The following is a 20505-nucleotide window of genomic DNA, read 5'->3' on the forward strand; positions in this document are numbered from 1 at the left end:
AAAGATGTGTGGTATTGTCCTTGTCTTGTATGGTCCCCTTTCCACTAACATCCACTATTGTTCAGTTGAGGAACAGCTCATTTTCCCAGGTCTTGGGTGTCAAGTCTCTGTCCTTGGTCCATTGCTGATTAAGCATGTGACAGGTGTATGAAGTGATGACTGCTTTCAGCCTGGGCAGTATACCTTCTTAGTGCACTGTGAGTTTGACCTTCTCCCCCACTGCGTGAACTCCTCTCAGCGGGGACTCTGTTTGTTTAAAAGCTTTGCTTTCTGTCCTACACTTACCTTGGGGCTGCTTACCCCATGGACTTCTGGTCCCTTTGCCACATGTTGAAGCAAATCCCATAGCAGGCTAGCAGAAGCTAATTCTCAGCTTCTTTCTGTGTCCCTGTAGGTGCTTGTGGGAACTTCTTGGACCCACAGATGCAGAAGGAGACTTAGCTGTGCTGTAAGGCTCTTGCCCACCAAAACATACCTTTTCGCCATTGCAATTTCTACTCTTGGTTAGTGTTCTAGTTTCATCACCTGTGATAATATTTCCTTTCTTTATTTCCCCCTTCTCTGCTCCTTGACTACAAGGGAACTTCCCTTAACTCATATTCTAAGTTCTCAGTACCCATGGTAAAAAGTGATGTTCAGACTTCCATGCTCTACTCTGGACATCTAAAGGGACACTTTGGGAGTTCAGAAATCATTTTTCTTAAAAACAAATAAAAACACACAAAAAAACCCACCTTGGGATTGTCTTTTAATACTATTTGTATACTGTGTGCTCCAAGATTCTATTTTTTTGAAGAATAAAACAAAGCAATGCATTCTGTCTATAAAAGATGGACAATGATTCTTTCCTTACAGTAATAATCCCAGTCCTCCCTTGAGGCAGTCGGTTGCCACAGTCAAAAGACAAAAGATGGAGATTGTTGCATATAAGAACGTGCAAAAAAGAAAAGCACACTCAAAGAATATTAAACCTACCAGAGTGGATAATTATTACCTAATTTGCAGTGTCCAACATGCACTAGCCACATATGACTCTTAAGCACCAGTCTGAATGGCAATGTGCTGTAAGTGTAAAAATAGATCTTGGATTTTGAATATATAATAGTACAAATATAAAAGAATGTAAAAAAATTCATTAATAATTTTTTATATAGATTACATTTTGAAATGATGATATTCAGGGTATACTAGTTTAAGTAGAGTATACTATTAAAAGTAATTTCACCTGCATCTGAAAATAATGTAACATTATATGTGAACTATACTAAAAAAAAGTGATTGGGCCTGTTTCTTTTTTACTTTTTAATGTGGCTACTAGAAAATTTAAAATTATACACTTGGCTCCCATTTGTGGCTTGCACCTTATTTCTAGTGGACAGTGATGACCTGGCACTTTTCACTATGCGCCTTGACTCTTCGAGTACAGAGCTTATCCTGAATGTTAACACACACTATTTCTTCCCTCACAACAAGAGGAACTTTGCAGTTTTACATTTTATATACCACACTCTTGAAATAAGTTTTCACCCTTAAGTCAAAAATATTTTATCATATTTTTATTTATTTTAATTCAGCAAACATTTATTTAGTGATTTAAATAGTCATTTAATTTAGCACCTGTTATCTGCCAAACACTTGTTAGGTTCAAGAGCATAGTGTTAATGTCCCTTTGAAGCTTATATTCCAGAGAGGCATGGAGAAATCAATGGATAGATTATAAAATAATCTCAGCTATGATAAGAGCTATACAGAAAAGTGAAGTTGGTCAGCAGGCAAAGAATGCTTGGATGGTGAGAATAGAATGTTTATGGAGGAATAACGGGAGAAGATGATGTACGGACAGAGAGGCCATGTGGGCTGTGAAGGTGTGAGCCCTCTGAAGATCAGAGGGAAGAACATTTCTGGTAAAGAGAACAACATGTGCAAAGGTCTTTACTGCATGTAAAATACTATGTTTGTCTCTGTCAGAATAAGCAAATGCATAACCATGACTATTGTGTTTGTATAATTACAGTACACAAATAACTTTAATAGGAGACTTTATATGATGAATGACACAGGAACAGTATGCATTAAGTACTTTGTGTTTGGGAACTAAGTATCAGAAGTGAGGAATAAATTAATGCTGTTCAGGTACTAAACATGAGCAATTAATTATTAATAAAGGGATTAAGAATAGCTCAGATAGGTGGGAGTTGCTGGTTTAGGGAAGAGGGGAAAAGGAGAAAATGGATAAGAGGTAGGAAAGAAGAACCAGGAAATATGTGTGTGAGTGACACACGCGCGCGCGCACACAGACACACACACACACACACACACACACACACACACACACAAAGAGAGAGGGGCTGATTTTACATATAAAATATATTATTTACCTCTGGGCAAACTACTCATAAGTGATGGTGATTGCCTGCGATTAAAATACATTTTTCAAAGAAAAATTACTTTTGTTATTGTGGCATGGAGCATCATGACATTTAGTTTTCATAGGGTCACTGAGTGTCACTTGTTACTTCCCATACTTTCCATTTCTCATTTCATAAGGTTTGAAAAACTCTGGCCTATAGTCCAAAGTGAATTGTACCCAAGCTCACTAGAAGTCCTTGGAGGTACCTAATCCCATTTCCTCACCAGGAGTTTAATCAGAAGAATTCCAAAATTGGAGCAAGCTCCAAAAATGTCTTGGGATAGACTAGCAAAGCCAAAATAAAACAACAGCAGCAGCAACAAAGTTGTAACTACCTAGGAACTGATATTCCTCAATTGGACATTTCAGTGTTGCTAATTTGGTTAGTTTTTTCTTTCTTTGTTGACACATTATTTATTTTGAGAGAGACAGAGCGTGAGTGGGGGAGGGGGCAGAGAAAGAGAGGGAGGCAGGGAATCCTAAAAGCCCTACATGGGACTGGAACTCCTTAAGTTGTGATTATCCAGGAGCATGAGGATAATCCCAAACTGGGTTATTCCCCTTGGAGTTGTAGAGATAATAGGGTGAATTTGGGGTAGTATGATGCATTTAAAAATGTGTAATTTCCAGAAGTAACATTCAAATTAATGTTTCTTTCCCCCAAATCTTTGATCTGAGGAGTGGTGTAGTCAGCCAGAATCATGCTAGTTAAAATAGGAATATAAATCTAAGATCTCAAATTCAGTAATTGAGAACTGACTGAATTAGATTTTTCCCTTGAGGACATTGGCAATTTGGGGGGATTACTATATAGATTATGAGTGTGAATGTAGAGTTGGAGTAACTCTACATGGGTTAATGAGTGTTTATAAAACAATATTAATTTTTTAAAATTTTTTAATTAAAAATTTATATATATGTATATATATGATTTATTGTCAAGTTAGTTAATATACAGTGTATATACAGTGTGTTCTTGGTTTTGGGGGTAGAGTCCCGTGATTCATCACTTATATAAAAACAATATTAATTAATGTTCCCACAATTTTAAGTTATTTCTAAAAAGCCACTCCATTATGTTCTTTTGTGGCAATGCATTTTCACATTAACTGGGGTCTTTTAAAACAAATTATTTTAACTCAAGGAATGACTTCAAATTCATAAATTTGAGCCTGTTAGCAAGTCAGTGTGGGATACATTTTGTGGTAGGTATGACTTTGTTACCTTTCAAATAACAAGTACAAAACAAGTACCCATTTAGTTCATTTACTACAATTAAACCTAGTTGAAAATACTTTTCCTTTTCTAAAAGGGAAAACTATCCAATAACTTTATTAGGAGACTCTAGTGGTTAGTGGTTTAACTAAATAATGTCCTTATTTCTGTTCTCTGGTACAAATGCCCTTGCATAGCAGGTAATGTATATACTTATGACTTGCTTCCAGATAACCAGTACTTTCTTTACATGAATATTTGGAATAAGACTGATTTATAGTCAGGAGTTCTGGCTTTTAGTTTGTTCTTGAGTCTTTTCAGGAAGACTTTGTGTATTCTGTTTCATGAATTTATCTTTATGCCTTTTCAGGAAAAAACAAACAAACAAACAAAACCTTATATATACCAAGCTTTCCCCTCAGCCTCTAATTTGTAAAACATACATACACACACACATACACACACAGTAACTACACTAAGTGCTAGGCCTACAATGAATTTAACATAACTGGTTAGTAAATAGTGAAACGCTGACACATCCCAGAATATTTTAAACTCTGGAAAATTATATTTTGTTTTCTTGTTGAATTGTGGTCCTACTAAATTTCAAATAAATGGTATTCCTGTCAAGCACAAGAAAATGGGCGTGGTATCCCATTTCAAGTAGAGGGTGGGGCCCCTGAAAACTGTCAGACCTATTCATACCCAAATTTCCTTCATCAAAAGGTGGTCTTGTGTGGATCAGATAAGCATAAATCACTAGAATATAGGTTTCTGTGAGCATAGATACTATGCTTCCATTTGCTGTTGTATCCTTCTTAAGTAGCTCAGTGTAAAACTATGATGGGTATGCAACAAATATTTGTTGCACCAATCAAGATAGACCTTGAAACTCGAGTTAGTTGTTCTTGTATGAACTAGGATAGGGATGAGTGGAATGGGAGATAAAGAACTTTTGTTTGTTTAAGCCTTTGGAGATATATTCCCGGGTTTTCCTAACTCTATTCTGAAAGACTAGCAGGGAAGAACCTGTCTTTTTAGGGCCACAGAATGATGTTCAGGTGAGACACCTTGGTCTGGTGATAGGACTCCATTATTCCATGTTAATTAAGATAAGAGAGTGATGGTTGCAGCTTTTGAGCTCCAAGTTGCTATCAATGGGTATTTGCATTGCTATGACATTTTCTGTCTTTGAGCTGGTATGAATGATACATCAGGGAGTAGTTCATTTGGGGCTCCTACTCCCAACAGTGCCAGGACCTACAGTCACCAAGAGATGTAGGGAGGACGAATAACTCTTATCAGTGGTTATAGCACAATGTCTTTATCTCCTCACAAGTACTTCATTTATGTCAGCATTAGGGCATGTACTCAACACATGCAGTTCAGTTCAGGGCTGGATAAAGTATACTCTTCTTTCTCTGAGCTCTTACATAATTTTACAAAAAAAAAAAAAAAAGAGAAAGCAAGAAAGAAAGGAAAGAAAGACAAAAGGAAAGAAAGAAAAAGAAATCTCAACTCTGAGAAAATCTTTTATGGGAACAGGAATAAGTCAGTTCTCCATAATTATCAAGATCTTTCTGTCCTAAGATAGAAAATATTTTTACTTTAAAACCCTAAGCAAGAAAGGGTATGCCTTAGCTAGTGTGGTTTTCTCCTGTGTTGCAGAATGATAACATTGATTTCCAATGTATATTCAATGATAGGTTTTCATTTTAGCAAGTTAAAATAAAATGAGAAAGAAAGGAAAAAAGAAATAAAAATTTAAGAGAGAGAAAGAAGATAGAAAGCCCTCTGATCCACATACTATAACTGGTAAATATTACCTACTGTCCTAAAAATCACCAAGAATGTGCAACTGATAGTTTATTCCAAAAGTTGAAAGTTAGCCAGCCTGCCCACTTCTTGTTTTCTCGTAAGCTTTTAATGTGAGTGTTAGGTTCTGATTGTGAGATCACGAATCAGGACTTTATGAGTGACAGCTGGATTATTTAGGTTCTTATTTCACTCCGCTGTGCATCATTTTAGAGATTTGAATTTCATTCTCTTTTTCTTCTTTTTTCTCTCCCTGTGGTTCCTTCAGAATGTGAAAGATTATCTTGAATGTAGCTTGAGTAAATCCTACAGTTCTTCTAGTAACACACTTGGGATCGACCTCTGGAGAGGGAGAAGGTGTTGCTCAGGAAACTTACAGTTACCGCCCCTGTCCCAAAGACAGAGTGAGAGGGCAAGGACTCCCGAGGGAGATGGCATTTCCAGACCTACCACGCTCCCTTTGACGACACTCCCAAGCATCGCTATTACAACCGTAAGCCAGGAGGGGTGAGTAGTCTCAAAATTAAATGTCAGTTCTAAGTTTTATTTTCTGATAATTCCAACATAATCTGCTATTAAAATGTTGGGTATTTGTGAAGTAACTGAGGCTATTGACGTTTTGAGAATTTGTTTTCCTTTGGGTAGCAAGATGAGGCCCTTTAAACGGTGGAGAGATTTTCAACCTGTTAAGATTGGAAGGAACCTATCAAGGGAGGAATGAGATACATTTTTATTAATGTCAAGGGAAAACAAAATTACTGCCTATGATCAGTTTTTTTAAATAACTATTCAGTGTGCATCAATATGTTTCCATTTAGAAAAGCAAAATCATATCAGAGTACCTAAGGGAATTATGTATGTATATATGACAGGAGATATTTTTATGCTCTGCTCTACATATAATTATCCCTAGTTTCTTTTTATTATTATACCGTTTTACTAACCTCAGTTTGTGATTATGTATGAAATAGAACACTTCGTTATAAATCAAAAGAGGAATGAACATTATACTCTGAGAGAGAGATGCTTGGGCTATTTTGCAGAGTCTCTATTTGTAAATGAGGCTATCTGAATCTAGGGCTGAAAAGTTAATCAAGTACATATAATCTTATAATTGTGGTTAAAATTGCACGGTGATGCTGCTTCAGATGTGTGTTTCATCATGCATTTAATAATTAGCATTTTGGTTTTTTTCATTTTTTCCTCTACATAATTTTCAAATATTTTCCAAGAATGGCCTGCTTACATAACATGGGGTTTTATCATTACAATGAAAAGTGTTTTCTCTATATTTTATGTAATTTTAGATCTTAAAAATATGGTGTACTTTTTGTTTAAATCATTTATCAAGGAGAAGGACTAATATTGTATCATTAAAATCTGGTTTTTATGCTGTGCCATATACCCTTGCCACTTGGTGAGCTTCCATAGTGCTGATGCGTAGCCCAGTATGTACCCATTGACTAATGCAGGGCATTTTTTAGTTGCTGGTTCTCAAATACACTAAGAATTAGATCACTGGGACTCCAGCTATTATAGTTACTGGCATGAAATGGTTCGTCAGACAGTCTGTATGTGATAGATAGAGAAGCATGGTAACATACCATAGGGAGAACGGGTTAAAAATTTGTAAAGCACTGACTTACCATCTTCTGTTGAGCTGAATTAACATTAGAATTGTCATAGCCAATCATTGAGAACTAAAATGGGCATATCACTCCCGGATCGCTTACTCAATCGCATAGCTCATGTAATTAGTCTTGGTTATGCTTCTGCAGAATTGCAGATTTGGAGTTGTAAAGAATTCCACAGATTTATTTTTCAGCAAGTTGGCACTGGTACAGTTGTACCAGTTGTTACAATTTTGAAATGCTTTCATACCAGTTGGTAAATGTATGCTTTCCTGAGTTCTCTGATTGCCCCTTCTAGCATCCCAGACTCTTTCCCAGAAGTAAATTCCTCACAGTCCAGCACCTAAGGGGGTGATGACTGGCACAGCACGGATCTGGTTTTGGCAGGTGTTGATGACATACTTTATCGGATAATGATCTGGATAAAATGTACCTTGTAAATTTTGAGTTTATCTAACTCAAGGACACCTTGAAAGTTGTGGAATTGTCCTTCCCATAGAAGTATCAAATCCTGCCTGACATTTGGGACATGATTGTCTATCTCTGTCAGTTGAGTGTATTAGTTTGTACAGCGACAGTAATAATACTCACCTCATGGGCTATTGTGAGGATTAAATATAGTAACCTCTGTAAGATACCTACCTTAGTAAAAAGCACATGTTAGGTTATCAACAAATGTTAGTTTCTGTCCCCTTGAATATTATCCAGTAAACCCTTTTGAAAACTAGAAACCATGTCTTAAGTTATCAGCAGCCTCATGCAGGGTACCAGTAATTTAGAGTGAAGTGGAAGATTTAGCCATTATCCAGGGAGTTTGTGTTGTGCAGTCAGTAACACTACATATTAAGTAATTCATTCATAACATGTCTTTCATTTCAATTACCTGGATACTTTTTAATATATGAGAGAGTATCAGTCATTGACTCTACATTTATTTTTAACTGTGGGTATAAAAGCATTGCTATATATTCCTTAAAAATGCTTTCACTGGAACATGCATAGTTGCACACTGGTAGAATTGCTGGCTGAGGAATCTGATTGAAAGACATTTGATTAGAAGTGAGGAAGTCGAGCTCCAACTATCACTGTCATCAACTTGATGCAAGTTCACAGATGTCAGGGATGCAGCCTCTGACCATGTGTGGGAAAGAATTATACTTACCACTTAGAGCACTGAGAATATGGAATCATTCTCCATGTCTAAACCAGGGGTGAGAAAACTTTCGTTGAAAGGTCAGCTAATATTTTTGGCTTTGTGGGCCTTGCAGTCTTTTTCATGACTATTCAACACTACTGTTATAGTGTGAAAGTAGCCATAGATAATGCATGATGAATAAATGTAGCCGTGTTCCAGTAACACTTAATTTATACAAACAGGTAGCAGGCTAGATTTGGCTTGCCAGTCAGTTTGATGACTCCTGACCTAGACTTAAAAAAGATCTCTAGGACATGACTCCTACTCTGGTATTGCTTTGACAGTTACAACTGAGTGAAACTTCTCTTGAGCTCCTGGTTGTTGTGCTAAATGTGCCATAGATAAGGGGCCATGTGCTAGAGATTAGATTTTTAAAGCCAGTGAAGGAATTTGAGTGATGCAAATGAAAGGTAGTGCCAAGTGTATATAAGGTTAAAAAGAAAAACCCTGATATAAATTTAGCTGTTGTTTGGAGAGAGCACATTGATGACAGAACTTGGCCGTCATTGAAGGCAAAAGGCCTGGAATATAAAGACAGTGGTTTGATTTACCATAGAGAAAGAACAAATTATAAATGACCTGTGTCCAACTGAGTGAACTTGCATCCTATTACCTTTTGGGTAAGGTTCTTCATCCCACAGAAACCCAAATGGACACACAATGGAAAGATAATACCTAGTTTTCAGAGTTGTGATGAAAATTAAAGATAACATGTGTGATTTACACTTTAAAAAATCATAAATTAGAGCCGAGGAAGAAAGGATAGCAATAAAATATCACTCTCAATATTTTCATTAGTGAGGAAAGAGAGAATGGAAGCTGATTGGAGAAGATTCAATGAAGGAGAAGTGCTGTAATGTGGAGACTTACCTATGCTGAATGGAAGGGACCAGTAGATGGGGAGACATTGAAGATAAGAGAGATGGGCAAAGTTGGTATTGAATATACTAAGGAAGGTACAGGGGGAAAGATGAGTTTCAGACAAGATTAGAAATCTCTTCTTTTGAAATGTGTAAATCCAAGGCAGAAAAGAATGAATATATTGGAAATTACAAGAAGAGAATTAGGAGAACTTCTTTTCCAAAGATCTCTACCATCAATGTTTATCAAATATTAGAGTGCATCAGAATCCCCTTGAAGGCTTATTGAAAAACAGATTGGTGAAAAAAAAAAAAAATAAAAATAAAATTAAAAAAAAAAAAAAAAGAAAAACAGATTGGTGGACCCCAACCTAGAGCTGAGAGTCTGGGATAGGGCTTAGAATACATAGTTCTAACAAGTTCCCAGATGAAACTTCTGGAACTGACCTGGGGTCCACATTTTGAGAATTCTGGCCTAGATTTTCTCAATGAAGTAGGAGGTTAGGTCATTTGCTGAATATAAGGTCAGTGGTCCTTCCACTTTCCTTTCAACCAAAGGTATACATAGTTCCAGATCACCAAGCATGAATTTTTATTTGGTGGTATTTCTTTTTTCTGTGCCACGCCAACTGACCTGTGGAGCAATTGAATTCCCAGGTATTAGATAATAGTACTGCTTTAAGAATGCTCACATCTTGGAGTGCCTGGGTGGCTCAGTCAGTTAAGTGTCTGACTCTTGATTTTGGCTCACGTCATGATTTCACAGTTGTGAGATCAAGCCCTACATCAAGCGCTGCGTTGAGCCCCACCTTGGGCATGGAGACTGGTTAAGATTCTTTCTCTCTTTCTCTTCGTCTGCCCCTCCCCTTGCTAGCATGTGCTTGTTTGTGTTCTCTCTCTCTCAAAGAAAAAAAAAGAAAGAAAAGAAAAAAGAATGCTCATATCTTAATGATGCAATGGAAATATTGTCAAGTGAATTTTCAGTTGGATAGGAAGAAGCTGCGAGATGAAAAAGTCAAGGATTCTTGTTTGAGGGTTTTCCTCATGGCGCACTTTTTCTTAAGAAGGCCTGGCTTCTCCTTTGTCATGCTCTCAAAGAAGATTATAAATATCAGTTTGCTTGTCTCCCATCTCTGTCTGCCTGAGGGCTGTGCTTTGCTTCTCTAAATATTTCAGTTGTGAACAGGATGATTCTATTGGGAATCTATTAACTTAGGTGTAATATCCTTAATGTTCACTGTCCCAACTTTTACCTCCACTGGGGAGAGTGGTGCCATTTCCCTGTTGCTGTGTGGAGGGCTGGAAGCCATTTCAAGTATTCTCTTTATCACAGAGGGGGAAAGTGGTCAGTCTGCTGAGGTGGTGACTCAGAAACACAGGATGTGCTTTGTTGTTCCTACTCTGTGCCACAAGTTTACAGTCTGATGAGGTTTTCAATAAAAATATTTTATATTTTTGAGCTGCTTCTCCAGTATAGAGCCTAAAGCCCCATTTTAGAGATCAAAATGCCCACAGATGCTGCATGCAAATGCCATAGATTCAACAAAAGGTGGTATGAGGATGGGAAATTGATGACACGCACATCTGTTTAGCTCCCACTAGGTTTTACCACCCACTCAACTACTTTGACTACAGAAACTGTGTTTGTGACTTGTGCATTGAGCACTGCAATCTACGTGTCAGCAATACACAAAGCCCCCTTCCCTTGGGTCCCCATGGCAGGTATGTGAGATAATGGACCATGATATACAAAATCAAGCATCATCCCTCCACACTTCATTGCATATATATTTTATCAGTCAGGTCAAAATTATATTGGAATATAGGAAGTGCAGGCTTCATGTAGAAAGTACTTAGGATCTAGTCTCTCGGATTATGATAATTGGTGTATGGCTTTACAGAATAGATAGTATTCTCACTATGATACACCATAGTATACAATGTCCTTTCCGTCTCCTCTTTTATTTAAATTTAATTCCACAACAACCCTGTGAGGTGGGCATTATTTCTTAAGGTAAAGCAAAAACAAAAACGATTTCAAATAAAGTATAATCATTGGAATAAAAGGCTTCATAATACAGAAAGAATTGATTTTGAAGTTTGATGGCTGACAGCTTTCAATTCCCTACCTCTCCCCTTTGCCTCACATCTAGGAAAGAGAAGAAAATATGGAACCACCCCCTTAACCATAATAAAACACTATATCACTTTCCGCCTCCTTCTAAACTTTGTTTCTCTTTAGATAGAACCTGAGGTCTTCTCCTTGGGGAATTCTTTCGCTGTTTACTATGTGAATAGTAAACTTTATTTCTTAGATGTTATTCCTATGTGTTATTCAGCCTGATATCCATAAATTCTTGGGCAGAAGGAGCCCAGCTTCCAGCAGGGGATACTAGATACCCAGATAAAACAGGTTTCTTAGTTTTATACAAGGTAATGGTGTTTTATTCCTTCAAACTTGTCATTTAAGACAGCAACAAAAAAGTATTGTGATTAACTCATGGCCAAGAACTGAAAGAGAAACAAGACATGGTCTCTGCCCTTCCCTTTAGTGGTTATAGCCTCATAATAGAGGAAGATGTAAATTTAAAAATCACAAAATAATGTCAGAGGTAGTATGTACAACTTACTGTGGGAATGGAGAAGAGTGAATGGCTGTTTTTTCTGGTTTGAACAGTATGTGTGTAGAGACATAAAAGTGCCAAAGAGGATGGGATGCTGAAGGAACTATATTCAGCTTTATTTGGCTGGAGAACAGGGTGAGTGTGCTGAGATGCGGTTGTCAAGGCCCTTGAAGGCTCTGCTGGTCCATTATCCTGAGGATATTGGCAAGCTATTGAATGGCTTTCAGAAATGAAATAAAAGAAGAATGTTTCTATTTTCAACAGTTTACTTCAATGGCGGTGTGGAAGATAGATTGGAATGGAGACAGAAAAGTAATTTAGAAGGACACTGCTTATGTCCAAGTGAATGGTGATGATGGCTGAGTCAGAACAAAGGCAAGGAAAATGGTCAGTGTAGCAAGATTCTCGCACAGAGAGTCATGACTTCAAGACTTTTCTTTCCAGGAAGCAACTTTATTCATGCCGGCACAGCTCAGCTGGGTTCATACCAAACTGAGCCCCAAATGCCACATGGCATAGTTTTTTTTACATTTCCTATTTCTTTGTGTCCCGTATATGGTAACACACAAACATGCAGTCTGATTAAGCGGTCTTATGTTACAAGGTCATGAGGGATGTTTTCATGTATGCGTATAGCCTGGTTGCCTTGAGGGTTTTTTTTTTGTTTTTGTTTTTGTTTTCATTTCTTAGGGAGGGGACCTTACCACAAGAGGAGGACAAAATGTACTAGGTACTGTTCTAGGAGGTGGGATATAAGGTGAAAAAAGGCAGAGAAATTCTATTTTTATGAAGTTTGCATTCTAATGGGTGTGTGAGAGAGAACTCCCTAATATTCATTTTTCCTTCTCTCCAGCTGTAAGAAAAGTCCAGAGTTATAACCGAGCACATGGCTACCCAGGAAATAGACTGTACCTTTCAGACTTTCTTGCAGGTTTCTCTTAGTCTAGGTAGAACCTAGGTTCTGGCCAGAACATGCCCTTAAAATAAAGAGGCATCCTTCTCCTTCCACTGTCCCCTTTGCTACTAGGTCAGAATGGGTATGCAGTGGTGGGATTTCTTGTACTGCGTGGCCCAGGTAAAACCACAGGGCTCATGGAGCAGCAAAACAAAAGGGCCCTGAGCATGTGACAACTTCCTGGAAGCTTCCACACCAGACTAATGTGAAGCAGAATAAAATTCTGTTGTGGTTTTGGGTTTCTGTCTGCTATAGTAGCTGAATCTGTTTTGTAAGTAATACTGGGAGAGACAGATGATTATAGTTGAGGTTAAGCATAAAGGGGATGCCCAGATCATGAATCCCACAAAGCAGTCATCTAAAAATATAAATAAAATAGGTAAGTAAGTTATATATAGCTGAATCTGTTAAGCTTAACATACTTTATTATTATTCAAAATATTATTATTCTATTAGTATCTACTATTATTCTAATAATAGTATTGTCCAAATACTATTATTAGAATAATAGTATTATTCAAAATACTTTGCATGTAAGGAAGAGGTTTACAGAATGCCCAAGCTAGTCATTCGCTTGCTCCTCAGACAAGAGAGACCCACCTGTGCAAGGAATTTACACTTGGGTGTGCCAGCCAGTGTGATGAACGGGAGACTGGCAGCTGAATAGCTCTTCACTATGTCTTCTTCTCATCTGATGTACTTCATTATGTCATCTTACTATCTGTTGTACTTATTAATCCTATCTCAAATAAATTGGTTAATTAATAGAAAAGACATGAGTCTGTCGAAGTACAAGCTGATTACAGTAGTGATTGTAATAACAGAAAACTATAGACTGAAAACACGTGATGAAGGAAGCAAACAGGGTGATGTGATAGAGTAACTGTGAGCTGCTGAGCAAAGGAATGATACTTTAGATGATGTAGTTAGGAAGACCACTAAGAAGAGACAATGTTTGATTGATACCCAAATGATAAAAACCAGGCGATTTGCGAAAAGTATGTGGGTGTGTGTGTGTGGGTGTGTGTGTGCTTTATAGGCAGAAGGACTAAAAATATAAATGCCCTGAGGTGGGAAAGGGCCCAGTGTGTTTGAATAGGAGAAAGGAGGCCAGTGTGGCTAGAGCACAAAAGGCAAGGGGGAAGAAGAATAAGACTGGGATTTGGGAGACAGGGAGCAGCTAGATCGCCTGGACATTTATGGGCAATAGTAAGGAACTTTATCGTATTTTGAGAGCAATGGGAAGCTATTACAATGTTTTAAACAAAAATGTGACATGAACTGACTTTCCAAATGTGGTGTTTTGGAAATGGGTATATAGGTAATGGGTACAATAATGAATTGTAGTGGAAGCAGAGACTATTGCCGAAAGGTGCTCCAGAACAGGGTGATGCCAGAGTAGATTGAGAGAAGTGAAAGAATTTGTGTTGTTTAGGAGACTGAGAGGGCTTGCTATGGAATGCATGTTGAAGTCTGGGAAAGGGAGGAGTCAAGCCCCAATGCTGTCCTTTTTGCTTGAGCAGCTGGGTCAGCAGTGGTGCCCCATTTGTTGAAACTGGAAACACCTGGGGAATGATTTTTAGGGGGTAAATCAAACGACCTGTTTTATTTCAGGAGAATTCTGGCAAAAATTTCCAAGGGATCTCTTATGGGCCATTGGTCCCATAGCCGAACCAGGCTCTTTAATTGATTACAGCAATGGTGAGCCATCAAAGAGGCTGGCCCTGGGTGCCATCAGGGGAGTGTTACACTCTAAAGAGTACATTATATATCATTAACCTAATCATTGTTATTGTGACCGAGAATCAGTACCTGGCTTCCAGTTGTCCCTGGGATGAGCAAGGAACTCTTCCAGTTCAGCTGTAATATAACTTCGTGTTACACACGCACCCCTTCTTAATTATACACTGCTCATCATCATTCCTTTTCCTGAATCTTTTGCACCATTTACAGAACAACAACAAAAGCAAAAATACAAATACTAGGGGCTCCTGGGTGGCTCAGTTGGTTAAGTATCCCACTTCAGCTCAGGTCGTGATCTCACAGTTCAGAGTTCAAGCTCCTCATCAGGCTCTGTGCTGACAGGACCGAGCCTGCTTCAGATCCTCTGTCCACCCCCCTCCGCCTCTCCCCTGCTCACATGCTGTCTCTCAAAAATAAATAAATGTTAAAAAAATACAAATACTAGGATATTAATTATTTGTTTCATCCAACAGGGTCTAGATATTGCTTTAAATAGTTCAGTTTTCCAAATATCCAGCACAGATATGTTTGGAATCATGCGCATGTTTATCAACCCTTTTCCTTTTTTTCATCACCAAAATATGAATTTCATGTAAGGTGTCAATAGGTTAATTTAATATAAAGATTAATTGGTTGTCAGGTAAATCTAGTTCCTCCTCTGGCCAATCAGTTTCCATTGGAAGAACAACATTTGGGAGTTTTAATTTAATTTCCCAATATACTTGATCATTGATATCAATGTTATGATAGTTTTTATTTATTTATTTATTTATTTATTTATTTACTTATTTGTTTATTTTTAATTTATATCCAAGTTAGTTAGCATATAGTGCAATAATGATTTCAGTAGTTTCCAGTGATTCATCCCCTATATATAACCCAGTGCTCACCTCAACAAGCATCTTCCTTAATGCTCCTTACTCATTTAGCCTATCCCCCCCACAACAGCCCCTACAGCAACCCTCAGTTTGTTGTCTGTATTTAAGAGTCTCTTCTATTTAGTCCCCCTCGCTGTTTTTGTATTATTTTTGTTGCCCTTTCCTTATGTTCATCTGTTTTGTATCTTAAATTCCACATATGAATGAAGTCATATGATATTTGTCTTTCTCTGACTAATTTCGCTTAGCATAATACCCTCTAGTTCCATCCACGTTGTTGCAAATGGCAAGATGTCATTCTTTTTGGTTGCTGAGTAATACTCCATTTATATATATACCACATCTTTATCCATTCATCTGTCGATGGACGTTTGAGCTCTTTCCATATTTTGACTATTGTTGATAGTGCTGCTATAAACATTAAGGTGTATGTGTCCCTTCAAAACAGCACACCTGTATCCCTTGGGTATATACCTAGTAATTTCTGGGCTGCAGGGTAGTTCTATTTTTAATTTTTTGAGGAACCTCCATACTGTTTTCCAGAGTAGCTGTACCAGTTTGCATTCCCAGCAGAAGTGCAAAAGAGATCCTCTTTCTCTGCATCCTCACCAACATCTGTTGTTGCCTGAGTTGTTAATTTTAACCATTTTGACTGGTTTGAGGTGGTATCTCATTGTGGTTTTAATTTGTATTTCCCTGATGATGAGCAAAGTTGAGCATTTTTTCATGTGTTTGTTAGCCATCTGGGTGTCTTCTTTGGAGAAGTGTCTATTCTGTCTTTTGCCCATTTCCTCGCTGGATTATTTTTTTGGGGGGGTGTTGAGTTTGGTAAGTTCTTTATAGATTTTGGATACTAACCCTTTATTTGATATGTTATTTGCAAATATCTTCTCCCAATCTGTCAGTTGCCTTTTAGTTTTGCTGATTGTTTCCTTCACTGTGAAGAAGGTTTTTTTTAATCTTGATGAGGTCCCAATAGTTCATTTTTGGTTTTGTTTCCCTTGCCTCCAGAAACATGTTGAGTAAGAAGTTGCTACAGCTGAGGTCAAAGAGGTTTTAGCCTGCTTTCTCCTCAACGATTTTGATGTCTTCCTGTCTTACGTTTAGGTCTTTCATCCGTTTTGAGTTTATTTTTGTGTATGGTGTAAGAAAGTGGTCCAGGTACATTTTTTTTTTCTATGTCACTGTCCAGTTTTCCCAACACCATTTGCCGAAGAGACTGTCTTTTGTTATGATACTTTTAAAAAAATCAAATTATTTTTACTAATGACTTCATTATTATACCAAATAGTTTTACATTATGAATTAAGCTAAGATCATTACAGAATGTCAGTTAGAATTAACTTCCCAGCAGACGTATCCCTTGCCTATATAACAAATTGTCATGGATTGGAGTATTAATTTAAGGGTCAGATCTCAGTAAATTCTGATTTCAAGTCTCTTATTAGCATAATCATATGCCTGTTTCATACTATAAGATTGCACTGATTAAGGTTGCCAGTAGACCTTATGTTTAAGTGATACCTATTTCCCTTAATCTCTAAAATTCTAGTTAATTGTTATACATTTCCAATTCTGACTAACTGTACTATTTGGATATGTTTGCTTTTTGTTATGCATAGGGAGTTGGCAGTTAGTAAGCACCTAAGCAAACCATGTTCTCCATTTAAGAATTGTATTCCTTGTACTTTTGCTACCCATACCCTAGGCCATAGTCCTTTAGATACTTCTGATTCCATTTAGAGGAACATACTTAACTGTCTCTCTTTGGTCAGAATTCATGCTGCTTCCCATATTTGTACTCTAGTAGGTTAACTATCTATTAAATTTTTATCCATTTTAATAAAGCTGTGCTATTTGTCCAGGCCACTTGCCACTTTTTTCCTTGATCCTGAAACAGCATTCCTTTTAAGCAGCAAGTACAGAGGCCAATACATCTTTTTCCTTAGTATGACTCTTTGTATTAGGGTCAAATTTGGCTTGTCCTGTAGCTTCTAGATGTGTGTCAGCTTTCCCAGTATTTATTTAGAGCATTTTGGCCAGGACTAGTTCCTTTAACAAACATGTTATTATCATGGAATGTGTATTGCTTAACTACAGGTTGAATATATATTTTGGAACCAAAATATGTGGGGAATTTGAGTTCCCCATTTAGGTAGTAGTAACCTCCAGATATATTTTGTTGAGTATGTGCATTTTTAGGTGAAGGTCCAATAAGTTCCAAGATTTTTCAGATGTTAAGAATTATGGTTCTAGGATAATTTTTTATTACCTTTATTGATGCTCTTCCAGTCACTCATTGGATCACTCATTTCTGAAATATTTGTTTCCATATTATTTTCCAAGATTGAGAGTATAGGAGGAATATATTTATTTTTAAAAATGATGCCTTTGGGGCATTGTCAAGCAATGGAAAATATTAGTCTAGCTCAAGAGCAAGATTAAGTGTAGAAATATAGATTTGTAAGTCTTGAGAGATAAAATGATAGTTGAATTTTTTATAGATAGGGAAATGGAATCCCCAAAGGAGTTTCTAGAATAAGAAAAGGACCACATCTGAAAGGAGGGGGAAGACAAAGAATGAATGACGACAATGGAACATGAGCAGCCCTCACAATACAGGAATAAGGAGACCTGAGTTAGGAAAAGTGGAGCAGTTAAGGTTTTCATGTTGCAGATAAGTCAAATAAAATAAGGGCAAGGAGTGTGAACTGAGTTTTGAATTGATGATTTCCCATTACTCTACTTTCAGCTCTATGAATACAGTGGTCAAGGTTCCAAAATGGGAGACACTCCTACGAGGAAACACATTAAGAGTACTACTATACTTAAAGCTATAGCTGCTATCTGGTCACTTTGGTTTCCTTTTGCCAGTAGACCAGTAAGCAAAAAAAAGAAGTTGCCATATTGACAGGGTTAATGGACTCTAATCATCAAGAGAATGTAAAGCTATTGTTAACTAATGGAGATAGGAAGCACAAATACCCCAAACAAGTCACAGAATAATGGTGAACAAGGCCACTTCTACTTCTACGCTTGGTTCCCTGACACATATATTCTCCTACCTGGGGCTATATAACCATGTAACCGTGATTGGTTTAAAGTGTATACCTCATCCTAAAGGATAATGTCTCATCTTACAGTGGTGTCTCTCCACAATGTCACTTCAGTTGCAACTTTGAGTCCATTACATTCCTTTATAATGGAACTCCTAGATGCTATGGTGGTAGTAGGATCAGTGTATCCCTCGGTTATTTCCCCTCCACCATTTCTCCTTTGCTGTAAAGTGATCCCTTAGTCCAAGTTGATATCATATGTGATTCCAGTTTGGTCCTCATACACTTTGAATCCTTGGGTAGTGGGCTAGCTGAGATCTTGTTGGTAAGAAAGGTAAGCCCAGACCAAGGATGTATGTTTGACATGACTAGATTAAATACAGCTTTTTCCTGAGTGAAGAGTTTCCTATATAATCAATTTGCTACCAAGTGGCAGATTGGTCTCCTTGAGGGATGACCTCTGCATTACTCTCTGTTGCTGGCAGGCCCAATATTAAGGAGCAGTAGTTGCTAGATAAGCTTTCAAGAAGTGGAGTCCATTATGCTGTTAGGTACATTCATATTCTCCATCTCTACCACTCTAGCTACTCTGTATCACTGATGAGGCTTCAGGGCGGCCAACTACAGAGACCGGCTGACATTTACTGGCCAAGTCATCCTTGATGTTCGTAAAGTTTATTCTGCAGTGGATTCTCTGGTTGGCAGGAACATGCCACAGGACAGTCTCCATGCTTGGTGCCCACTCCCATAAGCCCATCACATGCATCTTACTCAGACCTTCTTATACCTAGTTTTCAAATCATGCTTGTTCCAGGGTCCTGACCAGTCAGCCAAGTCATTAGACCATATATCCCAATGCCAGGCCACTTCTCTTTTCTTCCCTAATTGCTCTTTTTCAGGACTACTCTGTAGTACAAAAGCAATTTATTTTCCCTTACACCCACATACTGGACCCCAGTCATCTATAAATATTAGACTTTTCCCTTCCTCATCAACAGGTCACAGAAAACCCTCCATGAGTACATAGGTATGAAATAAGGGAGAAGCATTGCTGCAGCAGTGACAGATGACATGAGGACTAGGGACATATATTTGTCCAGTTCTCTTATACTCTCTGAACCTACTCAAATTTGATCCCAGTTGTGTCACATCCATATTATGGTGGATTGCTGCTGGGGTCACCTGACCTTATGATTGGTTGGGTCTGTTAGCATCACTGGTATGCTGGGAAATGTTCAAAATAATCATCTCTGAAAAATACCACCCTGGTTTGTAGCATTTGCTGTTTTGTGGTATAAATATTCCCACCATGGCTGATTTCAAGCTGCCAAAATGATGTCACAGAATGTGGACTTGGGGAGAGCTGTGCTGGTATAAACCGTCTCTAGCACATCACCGTATCCAACCAGTGATAGAGGCTCTGGCCACTGAATATCACTTGGGGTCCAATGTTTTGATCCTGTTTTTACTGAGGCCAAATGTCATGCTAGGAATTGTTTGTCAGTAGTTTTTACTTTTCCACCACAGACGTCATAGCCTTTCTCTAGAATCCTACAAATATGTACTATACATAATATATTTTGCCAACACAAATAAGTCTAGTACTATGAATGATGTGGACCAAGCAATAATCCTGGACCTTATGCAGAACCTTTCCTTGCTCTGGGCTCCACTCAAGGCTAACAGCTTTCTAAATCATCTGACAAATAGGTTATAGCAGTATTTTCAAGTGTGTTTGTTATATGCTGCCTCTCAGACCTAAAGAAGACTGTCAAGCGTTCTGATTCTTTTTTAGTGTTAGGAGTTGCAAAATAATAACTTATGTCTTACTTTTGAATATTCTAGGATGCTTAGAACACTGTACCCCTAGAAACTTTACCTGTGTGGCAGGGTCCTAAATCTTTCTGGGTTTTGTCTCCATCTGGAACATGAATGTCCAGCACACTTGCTACTTCCTGCTCATTAGGTATGACTGACATCGTCAATATAGTTGGCCAGTGTGATGATCTGTAGAATGTTCAGATGACTGAAGGTTCTTCTGACAATATGATAACGAGAGCAAGAAAATTGACATAGCCCTGGGGCAAGACTGTAAATGCACTGTTGTCTGTCCATGTGAATGT

General features: G+C 37.8%; 1 protein-coding gene across 1 annotated transcript in view; it reads left to right on the forward strand.

Moving 5' to 3' along the window:
• The window catches only part of PDE4B (phosphodiesterase 4B), a 435709-nt gene that overhangs the window by 1065 nt on the left and 414139 nt on the right, over positions 1–20505 (forward strand). The window contains exon 2 of the mRNA XM_042952042.1: positions 5709–5947. Within this exon, the coding sequence (XP_042807976.1) occupies positions 5709–5947 (239 nt within the window). The remainder of the gene's footprint in view (positions 1–5708; positions 5948–20505) is intronic.

This window comes from Panthera leo, chromosome C1 (genome assembly GCF_018350215.1).
Source record: "Panthera leo isolate Ple1 chromosome C1, P.leo_Ple1_pat1.1, whole genome shotgun sequence".
NCBI classification, from domain to species: domain Eukaryota; kingdom Metazoa; phylum Chordata; class Mammalia; order Carnivora; family Felidae; genus Panthera; species Panthera leo.